Genomic DNA, 22,011 nt, shown 5'->3' on the forward strand with positions numbered 1-22,011 from the left:
ATGGCAGTCCTGCTCCTCCTGGGGCGGGTTTTGTTCTGCGCCCCGCACTGTGCGGTGCCCCCAGAACGCGGCTTCCAGAGCAGCCACCAGGCTGAATCCTCCGTTTCTAAAACTCAAGATGAAGATACTTCAGGCTGTCTCTCAAATTCTACATGGAGAAGCTTATGAGACCTTTTATACAGCATTTTCATATAGTATAATTAAAAAGCATGTTTTAATTAGATAGGCCAGCTTCAAAAGGTCAGCACAACTGATGCGCATATTGTAAGAAAGATAAAGATATGAAGATGAATGCCATATATTAATAAACACATTCCAATTGACACAATGAAGTGTATTAACTCTAATAAGATGGTAGTCATTTAAGATTACTTTAAAATTGAATGGTATTTAACAAAAAGGCTGAATTTTAATTCACTGGACTGCTGTAAGCAAAGTACAAGCTGTGAAAGCTGGCTGGATTCATTTTTTATGAGTCAATTTAAAACCACTTTTTAAGAAAGTAACTTTTGAATTTCCATCTGTTCTGTAGGTATAAAAATACATGGATTTTGAGATTTTCTGTGCAAGATGTGTGTGACATTACAATCACTTTTTCATGACTCATTAAGAAAAAGTCAGTTTCCCTGGTTAAATTGCTTTTTGTTTTCAGTTTGTGTTCCTGCTCTGTGTACCAAATATTTTTGAGACAACCAAAACATAAGATTACAAGATTATCTTTTTAACCTTAATCCTTTTAATTTGACAAGAAAAGGGGCATTTTTGATTGGTTTTTTTTCAGAATTTTCTTCCAATGTATAACAATAAGAATTTGAAGAGCATCAAATTGTTTTGCCAGCTCTACCTATTCCATGATGCTAAACCACTGAACTACGATTCACAGTAAAGATATTTAGACAGTGCTTTTAAGTATATCTTTCTTATAAGCTGATACTTCTCATATAAAATAAAATATTGAGCTCTGAACTGCTAGCTTCCTAACATGTGCTTACAATGGTAGATTGACTTTAAGCATGGTTTTCTGTTGCATTATTAATATTTTATGGCTTATCTTCAGTTATTCTCACTAATTGGCCATTATGCTTCTTTCCAACAGAGCTTCTGGGACCACCTAGGGTGTGAAGGGGCATGGCTTGATTTGGGACCTGCCTGGTTTAAATTGCCATGATATTTACCATAGCATTGGATTACACAGAAAATGGGCGAGTGAGATTTTCCTGTGAAAACTTGTAATTTTATGGAAAACACAAAATGCAGGCTCTTACTAGCCCTTCTTTAGTGGAGACGTGTGGAGTTAGCTGCTTGTGCAGTCAGTCCCAGCGGGCTGCTGGAGACAGAGGGAGATGGCTTCTTCTGTGTTTTGTCTCCTGTGAGCTGAATCATCATGTCTGTAACAGTTACATGGAGAAAATTAAGTGTGTTCTTAGTGAAATAAGGGCTGAACAGTCCTAAAGAAAAGAGCAATGTTTGCCCTTGGAAGGGAGACACTGATCTTGTTTTCTGCATATTCTTTAGCCTTCACTTTTTGTCTTTTTTCTGAGGGCAGTTATTTGCAGCTGTGTTGTCTTTTTGAACTCCTTTGAGATGCTAACTTGATCAAAAACAAGTGCTAGAGCTTTGCTCTTGCCCACCAATTTAGGAACTGGGAGTTGCAACCCTTTGGTGATCTCTGTGGAAAGCAGCTTAGGGAAACCAAGCTGAAAGTGAGCAGGAAGCCTGATGGTGCCTGAAAGTGTGTCTGGTTTTCCAGCTCCTGAGTTCCTGTTGATAAAAGATATTGCACACACACCCCTGCCACTGCCACCACACCTTGCTTGCTTTCCTCATTCACATAAATAGTTTAATGTATTTTGAAAAGCCCAGTGGGAGGCAAAAACAGCCTGTGGAACAGCAGCCTTGTGGAGTTAATGGTCTTGGTGGTGGCATTTGGTGCCCAGGAAAAATTGCAACTCTGTGGGATGAAATAATCTTTCTTGTCATCTGAGCAAAAGTACAATGACTCTGTCCCCTTCTTCTACCCCACTGTTGCCCATGGAAGGAGGTGAGAACTAGGCCTGGCAGGTGGTTCCCATGCTGAAGTGCCTGCAGGTGTGCAGAGATGCAAATATGGATCAGCCTGCAAAGGTTGTCCCAAAGTGCATCTGTCCCACCAGCCATGGTGGCTACTCCAGCCTTTGGCTCCCTGCATCTGCCCCTCCTCGAGTAACACTCCTTTGAGAGGAATCAAAGGGCACAGAGAGCCAAGAAAACAAAATACAATATCAGATGAATATATAGTAAAGGTGATTGTGCCTCTTAAAAATAAATGGAGGGAGGGATATTCCTCTGTAAATGAATGTGTTATGCAAAGGGATGCTTTGTTCTTACACCTCCAGCTTCTTCACCAGTTTTAAGGTGGGATTTTTAGGAAGAGATTTAGTCCAAGTAATAATGCAAATTGCAGAGACAATGGCATAATCTAGTTTGACGTTTATCTTTGACATCTACAATAATGTTATCCCCCTGATAATACATCCAGAGATAAAGCTTAGGCTTTTATTGAAAAGCACTGCTTCATCACCGTATCTTACACCAAATCACTGCAATTTGCATTATGATGAATTGTCTTACATGTAAACCTGCCACAGAGTTCAACATAACAGGAAATTTTTGTGCATTTCTTTTTCCTCATGTGTAGATTTGTACTGTGTTTAGCTCTGTGAGAGAGACAGAACCTAAAAGGCCTCTAAAGCTTTACCTTACAGGTTGAATGCAGAAGGAGATGACACCTTATAAGGGCCCTGTACATTACAATAAAGCTCTCAATAATTTAGAGAGTTTAGTGACCATTGTCAAGTCAGCCAAGAGTAAAGATTAAGATGTTAAGAAATTACCCACTGGACCCCACAGGGCAAAATTTGTTGTTAAGTGAGTGTGGCAGGCTAAAGGCTTGGATGCTAAAGGCCTTTTCCAACCAAAATGATCCTGTGATTCTATGGGTTTTTCTTCTCCACCACATCTAAAGCATTCCAAAGAAGTGCTTTTCCTCTCAGCATTTCCTCAAGAACCTGGGGGTGATTATGTCTGGTGCTGTGGGAGTAGGCAGCAGGGGGAAATCAGACACATTGTGTGCAACCTGCCCACTGGCACACTGCAGGAAACCAGTGCCCAGGTTTCACACAGAGATGTCTCTTCATGGGTTTACCATTGAGCATGTGCTCCACCTCTGCAAAACAGCCATCTAGGGCTTTTTTTGGAGATGTTGGCACCAACCTATAGGCTGCAATATCATGAGTTACCTCTTTTGCTAAACCGTAAGGTGGGCTTCAGAACTGGGTGTTTTCTTAACTGGAGAATATTTTACTGTGGCATCTGGCTCCTTGCTCACCATGGTACTGTCAGGAAAAAAAAAATCACAGTACTCCTGATAAATCTTGGTTTCACTTCTAGTGCTCACACCGTTCAGGCCGCATGACTGGAAAGTGAAAGGTGAGTTGCCTGGTGTAGATAGAGTGGAAACTTAATGCCTGGGAATTTTTAATCCTCAACAAATACACAAGGGAGGGAACACAGGTAGTCAGTTGTGACTTTTGTCTATGCTCTTGTTCTTGCTGGTACTGGTGGAAACTGCATAGGAGAATGAGGTTCAGTGATCATGCAGCATTGGGCATATATCTTCTTGAGAACATGCTCGTAATTTCTGAATCCACAGACTAATTCATTTCTCCAACAGATGTGCCCCAAATATCACTAATCCTCCTCAGTATTGTTTCTTCTCCCTCCCACCTCCCCCAATTATTCCTTCTCATTTAAATGCAAAAACACAAAACAGTCCAAATCATCAATCAGTCCATCCTTCTCTGCAGGGTGCCTTTTGTTTTGCTTTGTTTTGTGACCAGGGAAGGGGAGGAGTCCAGGGAAAATGGAACATCTTTGTTCAGGCTGATGCTGCTGGAGGAACCTGGGTCTGGTTGGGGCTGTCAGAGGGCCAGGCACTGTTGCATGCCTGCTCTGCATGTGCATTGCATCAGAGGGCACAGCCTGGAGCAGCTTGAGAGATGGAGACCTGCTTTTGCTGCTTGAGCTTTTGTGAAGCACAGTTTAGCTTGGTTTCCAGTGGGAAGGATCAGCAAGTAGAATGGGCCCTGGCCTCTCCCTTGCCTGTTTGGCCCATGGAATATTTTCATGGTGGTTCTCCTTCTCCTCACAGGAGCTTGCAGAAATTCAGAGCAGCCGGGGTGCAGAGGTTTTCCTTGAGGACCCCGGTGGGAAGAGGGACTAGGAAGGCTCAAGTAGCATCATCCTGTTGAGGTGTGAGTAGGAATGGGAGCTCCCTCAGAACAAACATTTTGGGCTGGAATTTGACCACCAAGATCTCTCATCTACCTTGGGGCCAGCAGATGACACCCACAGCTTCAGAGGCAAATAAAAGAAAATAAAAAGCCTCACACATTCATTATTTTAAAGCATCTCAGGATTAAAAAATTTGGCACCCTTATATAGCTGAGTCTTATGATTTTTGAAAATCTGAACTGTGAGTTATCAGGGATGCCTAGGGAGAACTTTCTGGAAGAAGCACAGGGAAGGGAGAAGTGTGATGGTAAAGGAGAGGTATAAGAGATACGTATTTGTATCCAAAAGACAAGTGGGAGATCTGCACAGTTTCTTCTCACCAGCTTAGAGCTTAGTGCTTATGCCCACAGAAAACCTAAAGCAGATGCAGAAATAAAAGGGTGATTTCCGGAGTATCTTATTATAGAATCATTTCTACATACCACCTCAGAGAACTGCTTGGCAAGCTATATGCATAGTGTGACAGGAATGTTTTTGCTTTTGCTTTGCTGAGTGTTATACGGTCAGGTTACTCTCTTGTAAATACATAATACTAAATCTGGAATGGTTAGCAACTGAAATTCTGCAGGACAGCTGCCACTGCAAGTCAGCAGTTTGAGTGTGTATGTGTGGAGTATGTCTATGTAGGTATTTATGTATTATTTTACTTTAACCTGTTTCTCATAATATGACTTTATAAGTCAGAAAGCAGCAAAGGAAGCAGAAAGCAAAAGAAAGGAGGGAAACCCTAAAATAGACCTTAAGCTGCTGTTTCTCCCTGTAAGAGGATTTGGGATAATTTTAATTAACCTAGATCAGTCCCAGTTCTAAAAACATAAACAAATGAGTAAATGAAAAGACCGAAATGTATTTTCAAGTTTAAAGGTTTAGTAGGGTGCCATTTAGAAACCTCACAAAGTCAGAACCATCAGTGTCAATAGCATGGACTCTGCATGGCCTCTCTGAAGTGGCAGTAGGGCTTTGGCCCTTGATTTCTAAGGAACCCAGATTTTATGTCTGTTACTCAAATAACACTTCTGAGTCACTCATGTAAAATGGTACATGAATTTAGTTGTCCCCTAATTAATCTCTGTCACTAGTACACCAGAGGCTTCTAACTTCTATTTGATCCAGTTTCTCCATCATTCAGAATGAGCTGGCTAATGTTTCTGGGTAGCTGCTCTCTAACTTCCCTCATAAATCCAGTAGATGTATGTTTGTTTGTTTGTTTGTGTCACATTTCATTGGTAATTGGCATTTGCTGCCAATTTGCTGGGAGGTAAAGCTGACCTCCCAGTAGGTTCTGAGGGTAGACTCATACACCACAGAGCCACTGAAGTAATTAATTTCCCTTTATAGACAAAATCCAGTGCTAATTTTTATTATTAGACCTGCACCTATGTTTTAGGCAAATTTTCCTGCAGTACATCCATGTACAATCAGTGGAGAGAGGTGGGTATCTACTGGAGATGTTGGTCCAGTTCTCCTAAGCCGAGCATTGAGCCACTAGACTCACACATGAGCCATCTAAAATGGCTTAAAGCTGTATTTCCATAACAGTTAAACCTTTCTAAGAATTCCTGGGTGCGTGGTCCTGCCTCCTTCCCATGTGCTTGCTGTGCTATTCATCCCATCAGTCCTAGAAGGGACTTAATCTGAAGATCACTAACACTTCAATAAAGAAATGAATGGTGTTTTGCCATCTGAGCTCTACAAATCAGTCAACTGCAGGATTACATGAATGCCTGCACAAGGGAGGGGGAGGAAACTGCAGCATGCTTGGGGAAAGGAGGGGACTGTGGTAACTCCCACTCCTCTGAATGATGGTGAAAACACCCCTAAAGCACAGGATCCCAACCTCTTCATCTCTTGTCCCCGTAGAGATTTCCAAGCTGATTCTGCAGCTAATTTATTTTTAACAACCTTCTTATTTCTTAGTGCACTGATTGCTTTGGTGCCAATTGTCATATAAGGTTAGTAGTGCTTTAATTACTAGAGGAAAAGGAGGATTGATTTCCCATAATGTGCAAGACAGCAAATGCATTTTTAATGTAGTTGGTTCTTTATTAGGGCAAACAGTCAATAGGTATTGTTTGAAGAATTTAGTTGTTCTATTTCTTCTTGTTTCTCCTTTTGCCTTAATTCATGTGGATTCTCCTTTCCACTTTAAAGTATATAATTTTAGGTCAGCTGCTTAAATCAGCTTCTCAACATGCTGTTCATTCTGGCAAAGCAACTATAAACATAGAGAAAATTAATATGTGTCTAGAGCAAGTGGCAGGATGAGGAAAGGAGAAGACAATCAGTTCAAACAATTACAGAGAGTGAGTAAAAAATTGATGTGTCCAGGGAAACTGATGAAAAAAGAACATCAGTGCAAATTTGCTGCTTCATGTAAATATATATTTAATGTATTGTTTCAGTTGAATACAATCAGAGAATAGTAAAAAATTTTGAGGACTAGTCCTTAAACTGGTGTATTGATGAAACACACTGCAGTAAACTGATGTGAAGAGGAATTCTATATGTATTTGGATGCCATCATCTTGTTTCCAGCAAGCTTTCAAACATTTTACATCATTATTATAAAGTCAAAGAACTCATCAGCAAAACCACAGTCAGATTTCTGCAAAGACCAGCTCATTGATGCACACCAGTGTGTTGCTTGAAACCCACAATGTTCAGCTCACGAGGCATTTGCAATTGTGAGATTGTTGTCTCAGTTTTAAGACAGCTTATTTTTATTTCTTTTCATTTTTTTCATCACCATTTATTGTTTATTAGTTAAACTTTCATTACTTTATTTGGAATTGGTCAGAGGAAGACCAAATCTAGCCATACTTTGTATTTGCCTGTTCTTGTTATTTTGCACCTGCTCTCATGGTGTCCTCACTTACATAAACTTAACAGGAACTTTATGACTAACATCTTTGTAACATTAGTCCCAAAATCGAAGAGGATAGGTATGTATTAAAGATAGGATGTTTGTAAGTAGGATGCAGTGTCCAAAGCAACTGTGACATTTTGATCTCAAGGGCTTTAAAAACAGGAAGCACCACATAAAGGGCTGCAGAAAAGCCACAGGACTAGTAACTTTAAAAGTCATCAATATTATTTGGGATGTATAAGTTCAGCTGCTGCCATGTCACAGTAAATCATTTTCTGGCAAAGGCAGAATTTTTTCAAAGCCCAGGAATCTGCTGGCAGATAACAGGCAGCCACAGCCCGTGTTATCTGAGAGTGCATGCTTTAGCTTTAGCAGCTGGAGGGGCTGAGCTTCACATCCCCTGCTTGGATCTCACAGAGCTGTGATGTGAAACTAGTTTGTTCAGTGATTCCTAAAATGCAAGCCAGTGTGAAAAATGAAATTATATTAGTCAAGGAAATACTGTGGGGAGCAAAGGAGGATTTCACAGGCTGGTGAGTGGCTGAGCCATGCTGTCATCGCCAGCCTCACAGATTGACCCCAGGCTGTGTGTGACAGCTATTTGGGTTGTGCTTTTATCACCCCAGCCCCTCCAGACCCTCATTGCACAGCAGCTCTCCCTCTTCTGTACTATTTTTTCCTACCAGACTGTAAGGCCACCCTTTTGATGGCATGTCCCAGCCCTCCGACCTTCAGCTGCAAACAGGCACACAGGCGCTTTTCATTCCCAAAGGCTGGCACATGCAGCTCCCTTCCTTTCCTGCTCCTCAAGTAGCTCTTCCCTTAGGGCCTTCTGATTCCAGCTCTTCCTTCAAGTCCATGCAGGCTTTGGTTCAAATTCTGAGGATGGTTTTTAGGCTGTGCCTCAAAACTCCTGCAGGGCAGAGCTGTAGGACAGTGGTGTGTCCAAGGAGAGGTGGCTGCCCTTGGAAGTGGCAAATCCAAGGGTGACACAAAGGTGCCTTCTGTTGCCAGTCTTGATCAAAGCAGTGCTTCGAATTCTTGCTCAGATGGCTACTCCAAAAGGCAAAAATATTCTGTTTCTAAATAATTCCAGGCACTTTTGGAGAAAAGGGTAATTAAGGTTTCTAAGTTTAAAAAACAAAAGATTTTTTGGTAACCTTTGTGCCTCGAAGCACAGTGACACCTTGGATTTACTGCTGAGATTTCAAAACTGCTATTTTAATATATTTTGGTAAATACACATAAAATATGAAAATTCAACATCAAAGAATATGCATCAAATGCAGTTCTCATTTACATTACAGACTTCAGAGAATTCAGAATAATTTTAGTAACTGGGACATCAATGATGCTACAACTGAATAAATATAGGACAAAGAATCTGGAAGTACATTATTTTAATTTACTTCTTTACACATCATAATGAAAAGAAGTAATAAAAACAATACAATATAGCTTTCTGTAAACTTTTCTCTTAAATGTTTTTATGCCTGTATAGGTATCTAAACAAATGGTCTATATATTCTTGTTATATCACAGAATTAATACAGAACCATCAATGACTTCCAGCTTAGGCTTTTATATTTCACCTCTGTTATTGCCATGGCATTTCCACAGCATGCTGCAATGCCAGGAATCTCTCCTTTTAGCTCACCCTTTTTCTCTCTGTGTATTCAAGCGTTCATGTTATTTGCTTTGACAAAATACATCATTCTATTCCCAGAAAGTCTTGAAGATTACATTCTTTCCTGAGTAGAGAGTTATTTTACAAAATATCCTACTACTTTTTTTGAAGCAACAAACCTCTGTTTTTTCTTTCTATAGGAATTTTGGTTTTCCACTTTTTTGAGAGTTTTGGTACACAAGATATGTGTATAAGGGCTGTGCTTATGCAGTGGTGCAGTGGATCATCAACAAGTGCTTGCTCTTAAAACATCTGATGCATGTGTGCACCATACCCAGCATACCGAGGGATGTCTTGGATGATAAATACAAATTTTTCCACAAGAAACACATTATAGAGCATTTAAAAATATTTTGGAAAGTGTATTCACAAAATTTTGCCTGATAAATGGAAACAGGAAGATATTTATCAAGTGAGTTTCACAGCATTTCACTTTATATATTAAAATAAGAATATAGGAACATGAGTGCTGAAGGGGAAAAGCTCTAAGCACAGGTTCGGACTCAAGGTTATGTGGGTTATTAATTCGGAGTAATGCACAGAGCAGGTCCATCCTCCAGAGCTGGCCCCACCTGGATGGGGTGTGCCTGGCTCTTGATCATAGCAGTCTTGTGTTCCCTCCTGCATTTTGCCAGCTTAAGCCATACCTGGTCTGAAAGGCAAGTGATGTTGATGCAAGAAGAAAAAGGCAGCAAAGCTGGAGAGCCAAAACCACAAAGCTGCCCACCTCACCTTATCTCAGAGATCACTGCCCTTGGGGCAGTGGCTCAACCGGCTGCAAACGATGGCAGTTTACAGCCTGGCACAGAAAGGAGGTGCAGACCAGGTCTGGGTGCAGCAGTACTGCTGGCTTCAGCCTGCCTCCCAGTGTGGGCAGCTTTGGCGTGGGAACCTGTTGGAGCTGGGCTGTGGAGCACTAAATGGAACAAAACTTTCCATTTAAATTTGCCTTTGTTAATGAGTCACTGCCCACAGCTCCTGCTGCTTTTACTTTCCTGCAGGAATGTGTTTTCATGGTTTTAACTGTGCTTGAATCAATCACAGGACCATGGAACGGTCAGGGTTGGAAGGGATCTCTGCTCCTCCAAACCCCTGCTAAAGCAGGTTCACCCACAGCAAGTTGCACAAGACCATGTCCAGATGGCTTTTGAATATCTCCAGAGCAAGAGTCCACAGCCTCTCTGGGCAGCCCATTCCAGTACTCTGTCATCCTCAAAGGACAGAAGTTTTTTCTCATTCTCACATGGAACTTCCTGCTTTTCAATCTGTGCCTCTTGCCCCTTGTGCTGTTGCTGAGCACTGTGAAGAGCCTGTCCCGATGTAATTGTATCATCTGGTGGCGAGTGGTCATGCAAACATTGAAGTGGTAGAAATGTATTCCTTCAGCTGGCTGTGTTGAGTAGTATTGCTCTACATTTAATTGTCAGAGACCGTTACTGGGTTAAATTCAACTGTATATGCCACCTCCAGTTTCTCTGAACAGTTTTACATGTGGGATGTGAACATACCATAGGAAGACACATGTCAAAACACTAATGTTAACTAATTAACTCACACAGAGGGTTTGGCTTTCTGTACAGTGATAATTCAGCAGCTGCTTTTGTCCCAGCCAGAGCAGATATTTTAAAATTAATATCCTCTGTACATTTTTTTTTTTCATTGGGATTTATTCTCAGATTTTGGGCAAGCACAGGACAGAAACCCATGGCATACATACAAAGCAAGACACCACATTCTTTAGTATTGTATTTAATATATCCTACTACATGCTTTGGGGATGAATAAAGACAAATTATTTAGGGGTGAGACAACTTAGCAAGTGGCACACAGAATCCATAACTTCTGTAGAGAGTTAATGTGCCCTTCTGCAAAGGATTCAGAAAATTGTCATAACCTGCAGGATGCATGTGTGAGAAGAGGTGGAACCAATCTCTATGTCATCTGTATCCTGCTTATTCTTGCTGTAGACATTCTGCGAGCTTTGTCATGAGCTCAGCCATGTCCTGCTGCCACCATGGGCAGCAAAGCCAAATCCCATTCAAATAAAGTGCAACCATTTATCTGTTTTACACTATTTCCAACTATAGTGAAATACCAAAACAATTTGCACATATTTTGGTTGACAGAGAATATGCAGGGCTTTTACCTCCTCCCATCTAGATCTGTCACCAGGTCTGTATTTGTCACTCAGTTTGGAAGCAGCCAAAGAATCTGAAAACCACAGGCCAGTGTTGTCAGATATTTGCAAGAGTATTGCTCAGCAAATCATATTCCACACTTCCCTGAAAATTCAGACTTGAAGAAGCAATTACCCCCCGCAATTACAGGCTTGTAGCTCAGTTGCAATGAGGATCAGGTGTAGAAGCTTGGAAGCAGCTTGATCTATAGGAGAACCACTTGGGTAGCTGTGTCATAGCTTGGTGCTGGGGTGAGGTGTCACCTTCCCTGATGTCTGCTTCTCCCCTTGCAGGAGAGTACTGTGAGGTGAACGCGCGCTCCGGCCGCTGTGCTCCAGGGGTGTGTAAGAACGGAGGAACCTGCGTGAACCTGCTCATCGGGGGCTTCAAGTGCGAGTGCCCCCCAGGCGAGTACGAGCGGCCCTACTGCGAGATGACCACCAGGAGCTTCCCCCCACAGTCCTTCATCACCTTCAAGGGGCTGCGGCAGCGCTTCCACTTCACCGTCTCCCTCATGTAAGTCCCAGTGGGGAAGGGTTCTGTGGCTGATGGCTTCTCGCTCCAGCTTGGGATTGTCACGTACCGATACCCACCAAAGACCTACCCCTGAAGGTCGCTGCAGGGATTTCTGACAGTGACTCCTGTGAGCAGGGCATAGGCATGTTATTTGAAAGCATTTGATTTTCTGCCCTGCTGTGGATGTTTCTGAGTTGCTGACTCACGACCTTCCCTGTTGTAACACAGGCTGGTGGAGCGGGGAGAAGGGTTACCAGGACCATTCTGGCCACCCATCACTGACCTTCAGCCCAGCTTCAGAACCAATCCATTTGTTTTCCTTGTTTGGGAGCACTCTTCCCATCTCCTGTTTCCCCACCTGTGAAGGACCTGGGCATGTCAGGCATGGCTGAGTACAATCTGGTCCTTCTCAGATTCTTGCTTTCCAGTAGTCCCCAGCCCTGGGCTTGGGACAACCCCAACTGATCCAGCTCCTCACTTAGCTCCTTCTGGCCTTCACACCCAGGTCCTGCTTCTGGTCCCATCCCAGCTCCCAGGCACTAGTCTTATCCCCATCCCATCTGTCCCAACATCCATATGTTGGGCAGTCTTCTTCTGGGCTCTCACTTTTCCCCTGGGGTGCTCAGGTATGCAAGGAGGAGCAATGATAGAGGCCACAGTCATGGGCAAGAGCTCTCCCTCACTGGGAAAAAACCCTCTTCTGGAGAAGACTTCTTGGGTCAGGCATAGGGCTTGCTTGGTGTGGAGCCAGAGCTCCAGGTGCACAGAGGCCTCTTCTCTGGCGAGGGGGTGGGTTTGCAGCTTTCCCATGGTTTAGCTGGTCAGGATTGACTTTTAGTTTCCCTCACAGCTGACTGACTAAACAACACGAAATGTGTTACTCCTGACCCCAAAGAGCAGAGCTGGGGATTTTTTGATGGGTACCACAGCAGCTGCAAGGGCAGACCTGTGTGTGTATCTGCCCAGAAAAAGTGCTCAGGGAGGTCACACAGGCTTCAGGCTTACGTCTCCTCCAGCACCCAGCCATTACCTGGTGTTTCACATCTGTCAGGAGCCAGGTCACTGTTTTGCAGCATGTTTTTCAGTGCTGTCCTTTAGCATAGTTTACTTTCCTGTGCTAAGATCCCAGAGAGACACCTCATGTAATGCTTCTGTTAATAGAAGTAAGTAGTGCCCCATTCTTGTAAATGTTTAAGGCCAGGCTGGATGGGACTTGGAGCAACCTGGTCTAGTGGCAGGTGTCCCTGCCCATGCAGGGGATTGGAACTACATGGTCTCTATGGTCCCTTCCAACCCAAACCATTCTATCATTTTATGATTTCTACCATTTTATCTTTCATCTGCCTTAATCCTAAAGTCAAAATTTTATGGAATCTTGAAATTTTGGTTAAATCAGAAAGCACAGACATGGTTGCACACAAGCCAAGGCAAGGGAGAGCTGTGCCTGTGAAGATTGTTTTAAAGCATCAGGTCTAAGTACACAGAAAAACCAAGGAGCAAAAGACTCTGTTGGATTTGTCAGACCCACAGTGAGAACAAACAAAGGCGCAGCCTGGGCTGGCTGCCAGCATGAATTGCCTGCACTACCCTTGACTTGTCCCCTCAGCCATGAGGTGTCATTTTTCAGGCTTTTGGAAAGAGAGCTTTGACGTTTAGGGTGCTTCAAGTTAAAATTACTCAAATGCCCTGTGTAGGGGTTATTGAGAAATAGCAAAGTACTGTACAAGGGTAGTCCTTACACCAGGGTTTCTTCACCATCTTTAGAACCACGATGGCTTATTTAGTCATGAGCTAAACACTACTTACTCCACTCAGTGTGATTATAAGCATTCTAGGCCATTATGAGGTTCATCCCCCACTGTCTGGAATAGCAACGCATTTAGCTTTTCATACCGCAAGTTCACTTTTATTTACACTAGCTATTTCTTTGGCTTTTATTATCCTTCAGTGGAGGAGGAAAACATTATGTGAGGATCAGCAAGAATTAGCTGAATTAGTTTAACTGCTAATGTGGATGATTTACCATTATGCATTTTGTGATTTGGGAGCATTTGTAAAATCCCAGGCTGTCCAACTTCCCTTGGCCTCAAGTGACTCATGACCTACTCCTAGCAAATAGCAGAATATTTGCATTGTCCAATCTCATAACTAAATTTTTTTTTTTAAGTATTTAGGTTACTGACCATGCATGTCTTTCTGCACCCAATATTATGTATCTTCCTTGCTTAATTCCAACACTTACTACTCCTTCACTCCAAGAGACACTGTTAGTGGAGAGGTTTTCTCATTATTTATGCAAAATTCTGTAAGAAAAAGAATCTTTTTTTTCCTGTGTCATGAAATGAAACATATCCCTTCTATTAAAAAACAGCATTTTTCCCCCGGGTGGTGGGTGACAACCAGACAAGTTCAAAAGCAGTAGTGCTTTTAACAATGAGTATAATATAAAAGTTGCTTTTGACTTGTGGCAAAGAATGGAACTGAGCACAGATAAAGAAATATACAAAATGGCTTAATAATGTAATAGTTTAATAAATAATGGTTTCATACTTAAAATTACCGTATGAAATTCTAAGAATATGAGAAAATATATTCAAAAAGAACTAAGCTTCCTGTTATTGCTGCCAGAATAAATCTTCCTGCCCACTGAAGAAGTACCACTAGTATTATTCCCTTTTCCTTTGCTCATATATATTCTGGACAGATGCAATCAAAATATTTGGATGAAGTTGTTATCCATGAAAAAATACTCTTGGGAAATGTTTTACAAGAATTGTGTTCCTTTGGATGAAATGTTTGATGGTGAAAACTGAAAACTAAATCCATGTTTTGATAATATTGATATATTTCAATGGTGTTGTTGTAATTAATTTAGTTTGCTCTTTACTTGTATAGTATTATATTATGATAAACAAAACTAGAAATAAATATGTATATCAAAACGGATTAAAAGTAATCAAAACATTAGTATTTTTATGGACTATAATGCATATTCTTTGAAATTTGAATTTTACATGAAATATCAAATTTGTGACTTCTGTTTTTTGAACCAGAACAATTCATTATCCTTCAAAAACATTAAAAAATATATTAATAAAATTTCCCATTTCCATGTAGCTCAAATTTGAAAGGCCTCTACTCAGTGTGATCCACAACATACATATGTCTGACAAACAACTTTTAGTAAAAATTATTCTTTGTCTTGAAACTTTTTCTTTCAAATACCAACCCTGGTATTCTAAAGTACTGCTTCGTTCCCATTCTCTGAAATGCAGGTTTTGCTGCATCACGTGAGAGTCTTGCTATTAGACATGATATGACAGGCACAAGAGTCACTTCTTGTGTCTGTGGAAGACAAATTTCATTAGCTGTGTTCAGTATTTCATTCATTTGTAGGAAAAGTGGGTTAATTTAAATCAGGCATATTTCCTGAAGTTCAAGATACAAAATCAGACTAAATTGCCATTGGGAAACGAAAGAAATTCCCATGGTTTCTGTCTTTTTCTCTATCTAATATTAATATTTGTAAAAATGTTTATGTAAAGTGCAATTTCTTTTTTTTTTTTTTTTGCATTTCTGAGTAGATGAAAGTTATGTGCACTCTCCAGAGATAAGAGAATTCAACTAAAAAATATAAAATACTCACAACAAGCAGAAATTTGAAAAAATAGTCTGTGCCAAAAAAAAAAAAGGGCTTTTTTAAAAGTGGGGTTGCCCCTTTTTCTGCAAGAAAGGTACATCCCATATTAGTAGCACAAGAAAAATAAAACCCAAATGCACCTGGGTTGTTGGTGCTGATCTAGTGAAATCATTTCAGTGTTTATTTTCCTTCTTCCAATTGATTGACCTGTTGATTGACTAACTCTGATTTCCACATGGCATTATTAAAGTAACTCTTATCTTCCTTTCCCTTACCTCCCGATCAGGCTTTTTAAATCAGTTGATGACTGTCCTAGGACACTGTAGCATTTAGACAGCAAGCAGGCAGCAAGGATCCCCCCTTTGAAGTGAAAATGCTTTCTAGCTGTCAGACTGTTTGCAGAGTGTAGCAAGTGCTACTGTTTGGTGAGTGTCAGATACTCCTGTTGTATCTTGTGTCTGCCTAATTTTAGCGCTCGAGAGGGTCAGCAGATCTCTGCAGGGTAGATTTCTGTAATTTCCATCTGCTTGACTGTGAAAGAGTAGATTTATCCTGTGGCTGCCTCCTCAGTTTTACAATTTTTTGTCTGAAGATTGACTCAAAGGCTTGTTTATTTGCTAAACACAATGCCTTCTTTCTTCTGGGTGATTTGACCATCAGTCTTTAATCCATAAGCTGTTAAGCACAAACTAACTCCATGTCTCTTTGTTCTAGGTTTGCAACCAGGGAGAGGAACGCTCTCCTCCTCTACAATGGGCGTTTCAACGAGAAGCATGACTTCATTGCCTTGGAGATCATTGAGGAGCAGATCCAGCTCACCTTCTCTGCAGGTGAGCTTTCACTTGAGTCAAGCGTTCTCAGGAGATCCTCTCAAGCCGTTTGGAAATGCACTTCAGTGATTTTATATGGCTGTTTGCTGCCTCATTAATTTACTGGCTGACATCGCACAGTAAACAACTGATGCCGGGTGTACTCCAGATTGTAGCGGTTTGTGGTGATTACACTCACTGTCGTAGGCAGGAGTTTGTCAACATATCAGTTATAAAAGCCAGAGTTTATCACTACTAGAAAAGATTGGCACTAGCCTGAATGTTGGCCTCCAAGCCAATGTTTGCTTAAATTTAAATGAGACTTCATTTTATCATACTGTAATAAACGTTGTGTGTTTATGCATTTTTACACTACACCATCAGAGGAACGTAGGTGCATAAATGTTATCTTAAAAATCTATGCAAGCCAAAGGAAAAGCTAGCAGAATTAAAAATGGCCTGCCATTCATTAGGGATAGGGGAGAAGCAGTGCTGTCTCTAGAATGCATTTCTGCCCTGGAGAAGCACCTCCTCTTAGAAGAAGCCATAAAAAACAACAAATTTAGGAGAACTGCATGCTCATTGCTACAGTGGGCCAGGAAACCACAAGTGGCAGCTTTGGCTGCTTTCTGCACTAGGACTAAGCCAGTGTCTTTGGTGCTTGTAGGAGAAGAGAGAGGGGAGGGCTGACAAGCAAAGTTCAGGCAGGACATATGCCCAGAAGCAGATCTGTGCTTTCAGTGGCAAGGCTTTGGTGACTTAATGAAATCTCAGTAGTGTAGATGAACTCTGGTTGTCACAGGTTTAAGGTATTTTTCTACTGAGACTAAAACAAATATCTGGAAAGGGATGTTGTTCTGAAAGTCAAGTGGAGTTATGTGTAGGTCAAGTGAGATGTTTGTGTCTCTGTATTGGGCACATAATTCAGGAAATAATCCTGCTATTTCCCATTATCTGTATTCAGGATAGACATATGGGCTCCAGTCAACTCCTGTTTTATTTTTGTGGAAAGTGAGACTTTGCAAGCAGTAAAGCCATAGAAGCAGAAGCACAGCCCACTCATCACCAGTGATGGCTGCTGCCCTCAGACCCCATGGTAAATCTTGTGTGACCTCATTGATTCACCAGCAATGCTGTGTGCATATGTGGGCCCTTTGGGTTGAAGATATCCGGTTACATTTCCCCTTTATTACCTCAAAGTTGTCCAAATCAGATTTTAAGGCAGGTTTCTGAATGGATTAGTGTAGGGAAATAACATGCTGCAGAGAGATGTGCTTTCTTCTGTAGCTCTGCTTCACCTGTCTAAACTTGAATCAAATTGCTTGGAAGGGTACCCTGAGGATGAATGGGAAAAAATAAATTCTGCTTGCACTTATATGCATTTAAATGTGAAGGAACTCCTTTAAGATACATGAAACTAAATTTAGATTTGCACTGCTGCACCTGAGAGCAGGTCTGGTCCTGCATATTACAAATGGTATTTTCTTTGGAAGAAGAATGGTTTATGTTTTATAGTTTTAAGTGGCTTTTAACGAACAGTACAAGTTTTGGACACCTGATCTCACTGTGTTACGTGTCGCAACAACTTCTTCACAGAAAGCAGCGCAAAAGGATTGCAGAACAGTGATCTTCCTTTTGCAGACTCTTGATAGCTGAATAAAAACCCAATTATTTGTATAGATTTTATCACTAAATGATAAAAAACATCACAGCAGGATGTCACACATGCTAAGCTGAAATATGTATTGTTTAAATAACAGAAATATATGGGATGGGAGTTAAAGGATAGTAGGGGACACAAGAATAATACTTGACTTAGGTATTTGTTGCAAATACAGAGTTGAAAGTACATTTTAAGCTCAACAATACTATGAGCTTTGTTAGTTTCAGGGGGAGTTATTTTTCCTGTGGTTTATTATGTCAAGCTGTCAAAAAAAAAAAAAAAAAAAAAAAAGCAAGCAATCCTTTTCTGTGTGCCAGGCCTATTATGTACTTTCAACATGAATGTTTATTTTGCTGCTACCTCGAAACAGATATGCCTGGTTACTGAGCTGAGTCTGCTGACTCTGTCCTGGCTTAAAAGCTTCAGCTTTCCAATTGCAATGGCAAAGTCTTGCTTTCAAATTTAAACACTGAAAGGCTGCCAATAATTTCAGTAATCACTGGTACAATTTCACTGAGCCCAATGTTACCATGGGTTTTATACTAGAGTACTTTTGGACTTCACTTTCTCAGCTCTAACAGGGAGTAGCTTCCCTTCCCTCACAAAATATCCCATCACAATACTCATCACACTAAAAAAACTTCAAAGGGTGCTTTTGACAAAAATGCAGAAAAATTCATGTACCTTTCTCCCTCAGTTGATCACTTCAGCAATAGCTACCCAATGCATCTGCTACCACACTTTGCAGAAGCATGATAAAAAACAACATAATTCACCCAAACATGCCAGAAGCTAGTTTTTGTGCACCAGAATAACTCCATGAAACTGGGGATATTTATTGTCTTGCAGGACAAGCCCAAATTTCTCCCTGATGAAGCAAGGTGGCTGCATCCTATGCCCAACGCGAGTTTCTCTGTGTTTCTTGCAGTGGTGGTGACTCGTTTTTCCTTTCTACCTGTTTCTGCAGGGGAGACAACCACTACAGTGGCACCGTTCATTGTGGGAGGGGTCAGCGACGGGCAGTGGCACTCGGTTCAGGTGCAGTACTACAATAAGGTAAGGCTAATTGTGTTGGTGATAACCCTGCTATTTATACAGCAGCAGAGGCATGGGTCATCTAGCTCTGACCTGACATATGCACGTGACCTGAATTTTATTTATTTCACCAAGCACATTGGTACAGCTCTGCACAAATGGTACTGGTCTTGCTTACCTTGCCTGGGACAAAAATTCTCTCATAGGACTTTGGAGTTTTGACCCAGGAAGGCAAAATTAAATGCAGTACGTTTTTTTTAAGAAGTACTCCTAGGGAAACCTTAATGTACGTGGAACCATTTTCATTTTCAGTTTTTTAAGCTGTTAAGTGTCAGTGTATCTAAACCAACTGATTCACTTGTATCTTGTTAAAAAATTGTGCTATGCAGCAGCCTTCAATGTAATAACTACCAACCATTACTGTAGAATTTTCAGAAACAAAGAAAATTCTTTCCTTTAGCTGTCTTTTCTTGTCAAATGACGAGTTTAGCTAGCACTAGCTTCTCTGGTTTGGAAAATATGATTATTAAAAGGTTCACAGCTTTCAGTAATAAAGTGCTGTCTTACTAAGTAATTTTTTGTCTACTATATAAAAAGATACACAAGAAAAATGCAAAAGTTGTCACTGCATGCAGTCCATGGCACTCAGAGGTGGACTCTGCGGTCCCTGTCCCTCAGCTGCCCCCTTGGTCACTGCCACTTGGTCACAGGGTCAGTCTGACTAAACGAAAAGGATTGCAGGCTCTCTGTGCAGAGCAGCTATTTAATGATGAACCAGAAAGCAGGCTTTTAGAGTGTACAGTGTCACTATTTACAGGTAGATGTCAAAGATCTTCTATAAACCATAACAAAAATAAAAGAGTTCATTTAGTGATTAAGAAGCATTGCTTTTAAGTCTGACATGATAGCATTTTGGGGGATCACATAAGGAAATATGTGTCTGTTAAAAAGGAAACAGGATACTGGTGTAGGAAGCTGAATGGAAGATGGAGGATTAATATGATCAGCAAGATTTTTATTTCCCAATGCTGTGTCCTTTCATCACAATTTGTGTGGCAGTTTGAATGGGAGGATTAAAATTTTATTTTGACTCCTACATAGGATCTCCTAGCCTAAGGATATTTTATCGAGGTAATAAAAAAACTTTCTATTAGTATTTTATATTTAAAAAAAAACTTAAAACTTAATTAAGTTTTGTGCTTAATATACATAATATACTCTCTGCTATCTGGAGCCCGGAGAAATAGAACTGAAACTTGATGTGTTGCTATGCACACATCTGTGGACACTGTGAAGCTCTTCTGCTGTTTCCACATGTGCATATTTGTTAGAGGATTACTCTTAACAGAGTGAACAACACTTGCTGAGGCAGTGGAGGGACACTCCAGCTTTCAGGCTCCTGAGCACAGCTGCAGGGAAAGCCACTGGACCAGATCACTGAAGTGCCAATGAGCCGATAAGGGGCTCGAGCAGCAGAGGAACGCTCTTTAAAAGGCAAAGAGATCTGACACAGATGTTAAAAATAAACCCCCTCCTCATTTTCAGGGCTTGCTGTGGTTCAAGCAGACTGGTAGGTGAGCCATGTTAGCAGCTGGTGTTTTCTCGTTGTTAACACATGTGTCCTGTCATCATTTTCTTCTTCTGCCCCAGTTTTTTGAAGTGAAATGAGCCAGTCTCCACTGAACAGGACAAAATTCAGGGCAGAGAGGGAGAGCAGAGGGAAACCCCAGGAAACACTGCTGACTTCACTGCCTTTGCCACTTGTGTGACATGAAAGTGATGAAAAGCAGGGTCACTTTGTGGAGAGCTGCACTGTGCCCTTTGCTGTCCATGTGAGAGACTGAGGTCATCACCTTCCCCTCAGCAGCATTTATTGCAGGATAGTTAAATTTGGGCTGCAGGGGGGAGATTACAACATTGAGTAAATGGCACAAGTAGGATATGCTCAGCAGTATGTATTCAGCATGCTCTCAGGAGTTCCCAGCATATCTGAGAATTGCACGTCGCACCAGCTCCAGCAGTGGAAGAGGGAGTGGGTGCTGCAGGGCAGTGACAGCTGGAGGCAGCTCTGCAGCCCTACCTGCCAGGCTGCCCCCACACCCTGCCCAGGGTTAAGCCTTCACCTTGGCTGGTATTTGTTTGTACAGCAGTTTCTTAGCTACTTCATATTTTAACAAAGCTGGAAGCAAAGTTCCTGTGAGGAGGCTGAAAAGACAGAGACAATTTAGGGATTTGAGTTGTGCCAAGATGAATGGGATGCTGTGTCTAAACTTGACACAGTTGAGATGTTTGAATAACAGAGTACCAAAACTCAAGAGTTTCCTTAAATTATGCACGCATACTAGTTTGCAGGTACTGCATCCTTTCACTCTTTCCAAAATCCTACTGCAGTGTCAGTTCATCATCCCAAGGCTACATAGCGCCTTTGTTCTGCTCGGGCACTGCATAACCTTTCTGAGCATGCAGAGCTCCCTTGAGCTGTCTCCCTCCTCCCTGTCTCTGGCTCATGTTTGATCCTCACCTTCAGGCCCTTCTAGACTCTCCTCCCTCCTGTCTGCCTCTGTCTTTTCCTGGCAGCGAGGCCACAGGGACTACCTCCACCAGCATCCCTTTGGTGCTCCTCCCCCCTTTTTCCATTCTGCTGTTTGCCTGGGGAGCTTCTGGTCTTTGCTCCTTTTTAGACATCTCTTACCAGTGTTGTCCGTGGGAAACACATAATCATCATCACAGATATCCATAGAGATCCAATTTATTGATTTGTCTTTCTTGCATTAAAAACTTCAGCAGCAGCTGTTTTCTTAATAGAAACATCCTGGTGATGTGCAAAGTCACCCTGCACAAAGTCAGTTTGCTAATAACCATAATGAAATGAGAAGCAATTGTAGAAGTGACTCCTGTAAACTATTTTCTGTAGTTAGCTCAGAAGTGATGTGCTTGGTAATATTTATCTTTAGTGTTGTTGAAAAATGATGGTTTAGTATTTACATATCATGAAGGTCCCCTGCCACTTGGGGCCAAACACTGGAGCCTCATCAGTAAAGGTAAGTCCAGAGCTGGCTTTGCTCCACTGTGTTTGCAGAGAGGCATCAAACCAGTTCTCTGTCAGTTCAAGTATTCAAATACTTGCTTTCTTACCAATCCTGCTATGTGCCAGCACTGTAAAACATTGCAGTAAGGAAACAGATTGTATCAGAGGAAGGGAAGCAATGGCATTTCATTTACTGTGTAGTGATGGAAATGGATGCTCCCTACATTGGAGGAAACCAGCTGGTTTCAGAAGTGCCTG

At 41.5% G+C, this 22,011-nt stretch overlaps 1 protein-coding gene across 4 annotated transcripts in view; it reads left to right on the top strand.

Annotated features, from left to right (window-relative positions):
• The window catches only part of CELSR1 (cadherin EGF LAG seven-pass G-type receptor 1), a 162,965-nt gene that overhangs the window by 77,370 nt on the left and 63,584 nt on the right, over window positions 1-22,011 (top strand). For all 4 annotated transcript variants that reach the window (XM_053943849.1, XM_053943851.1, XM_053943850.1 and 1 more), the window contains exons 3-5: window positions 11,356-11,578; window positions 15,933-16,048; window positions 18,658-18,746. In XM_053943849.1, the coding sequence (XP_053799824.1) occupies window positions 11,356-11,578; window positions 15,933-16,048; window positions 18,658-18,746 (428 nt within the window). The remainder of the gene's footprint in view (window positions 1-11,355; window positions 11,579-15,932; window positions 16,049-18,657; window positions 18,747-22,011) is intronic.

This window comes from Vidua chalybeata, chromosome 5, assembly GCF_026979565.1.
Source record: "Vidua chalybeata isolate OUT-0048 chromosome 5, bVidCha1 merged haplotype, whole genome shotgun sequence".
NCBI lineage: Eukaryota > Metazoa > Chordata > Aves > Passeriformes > Viduidae > Vidua > Vidua chalybeata.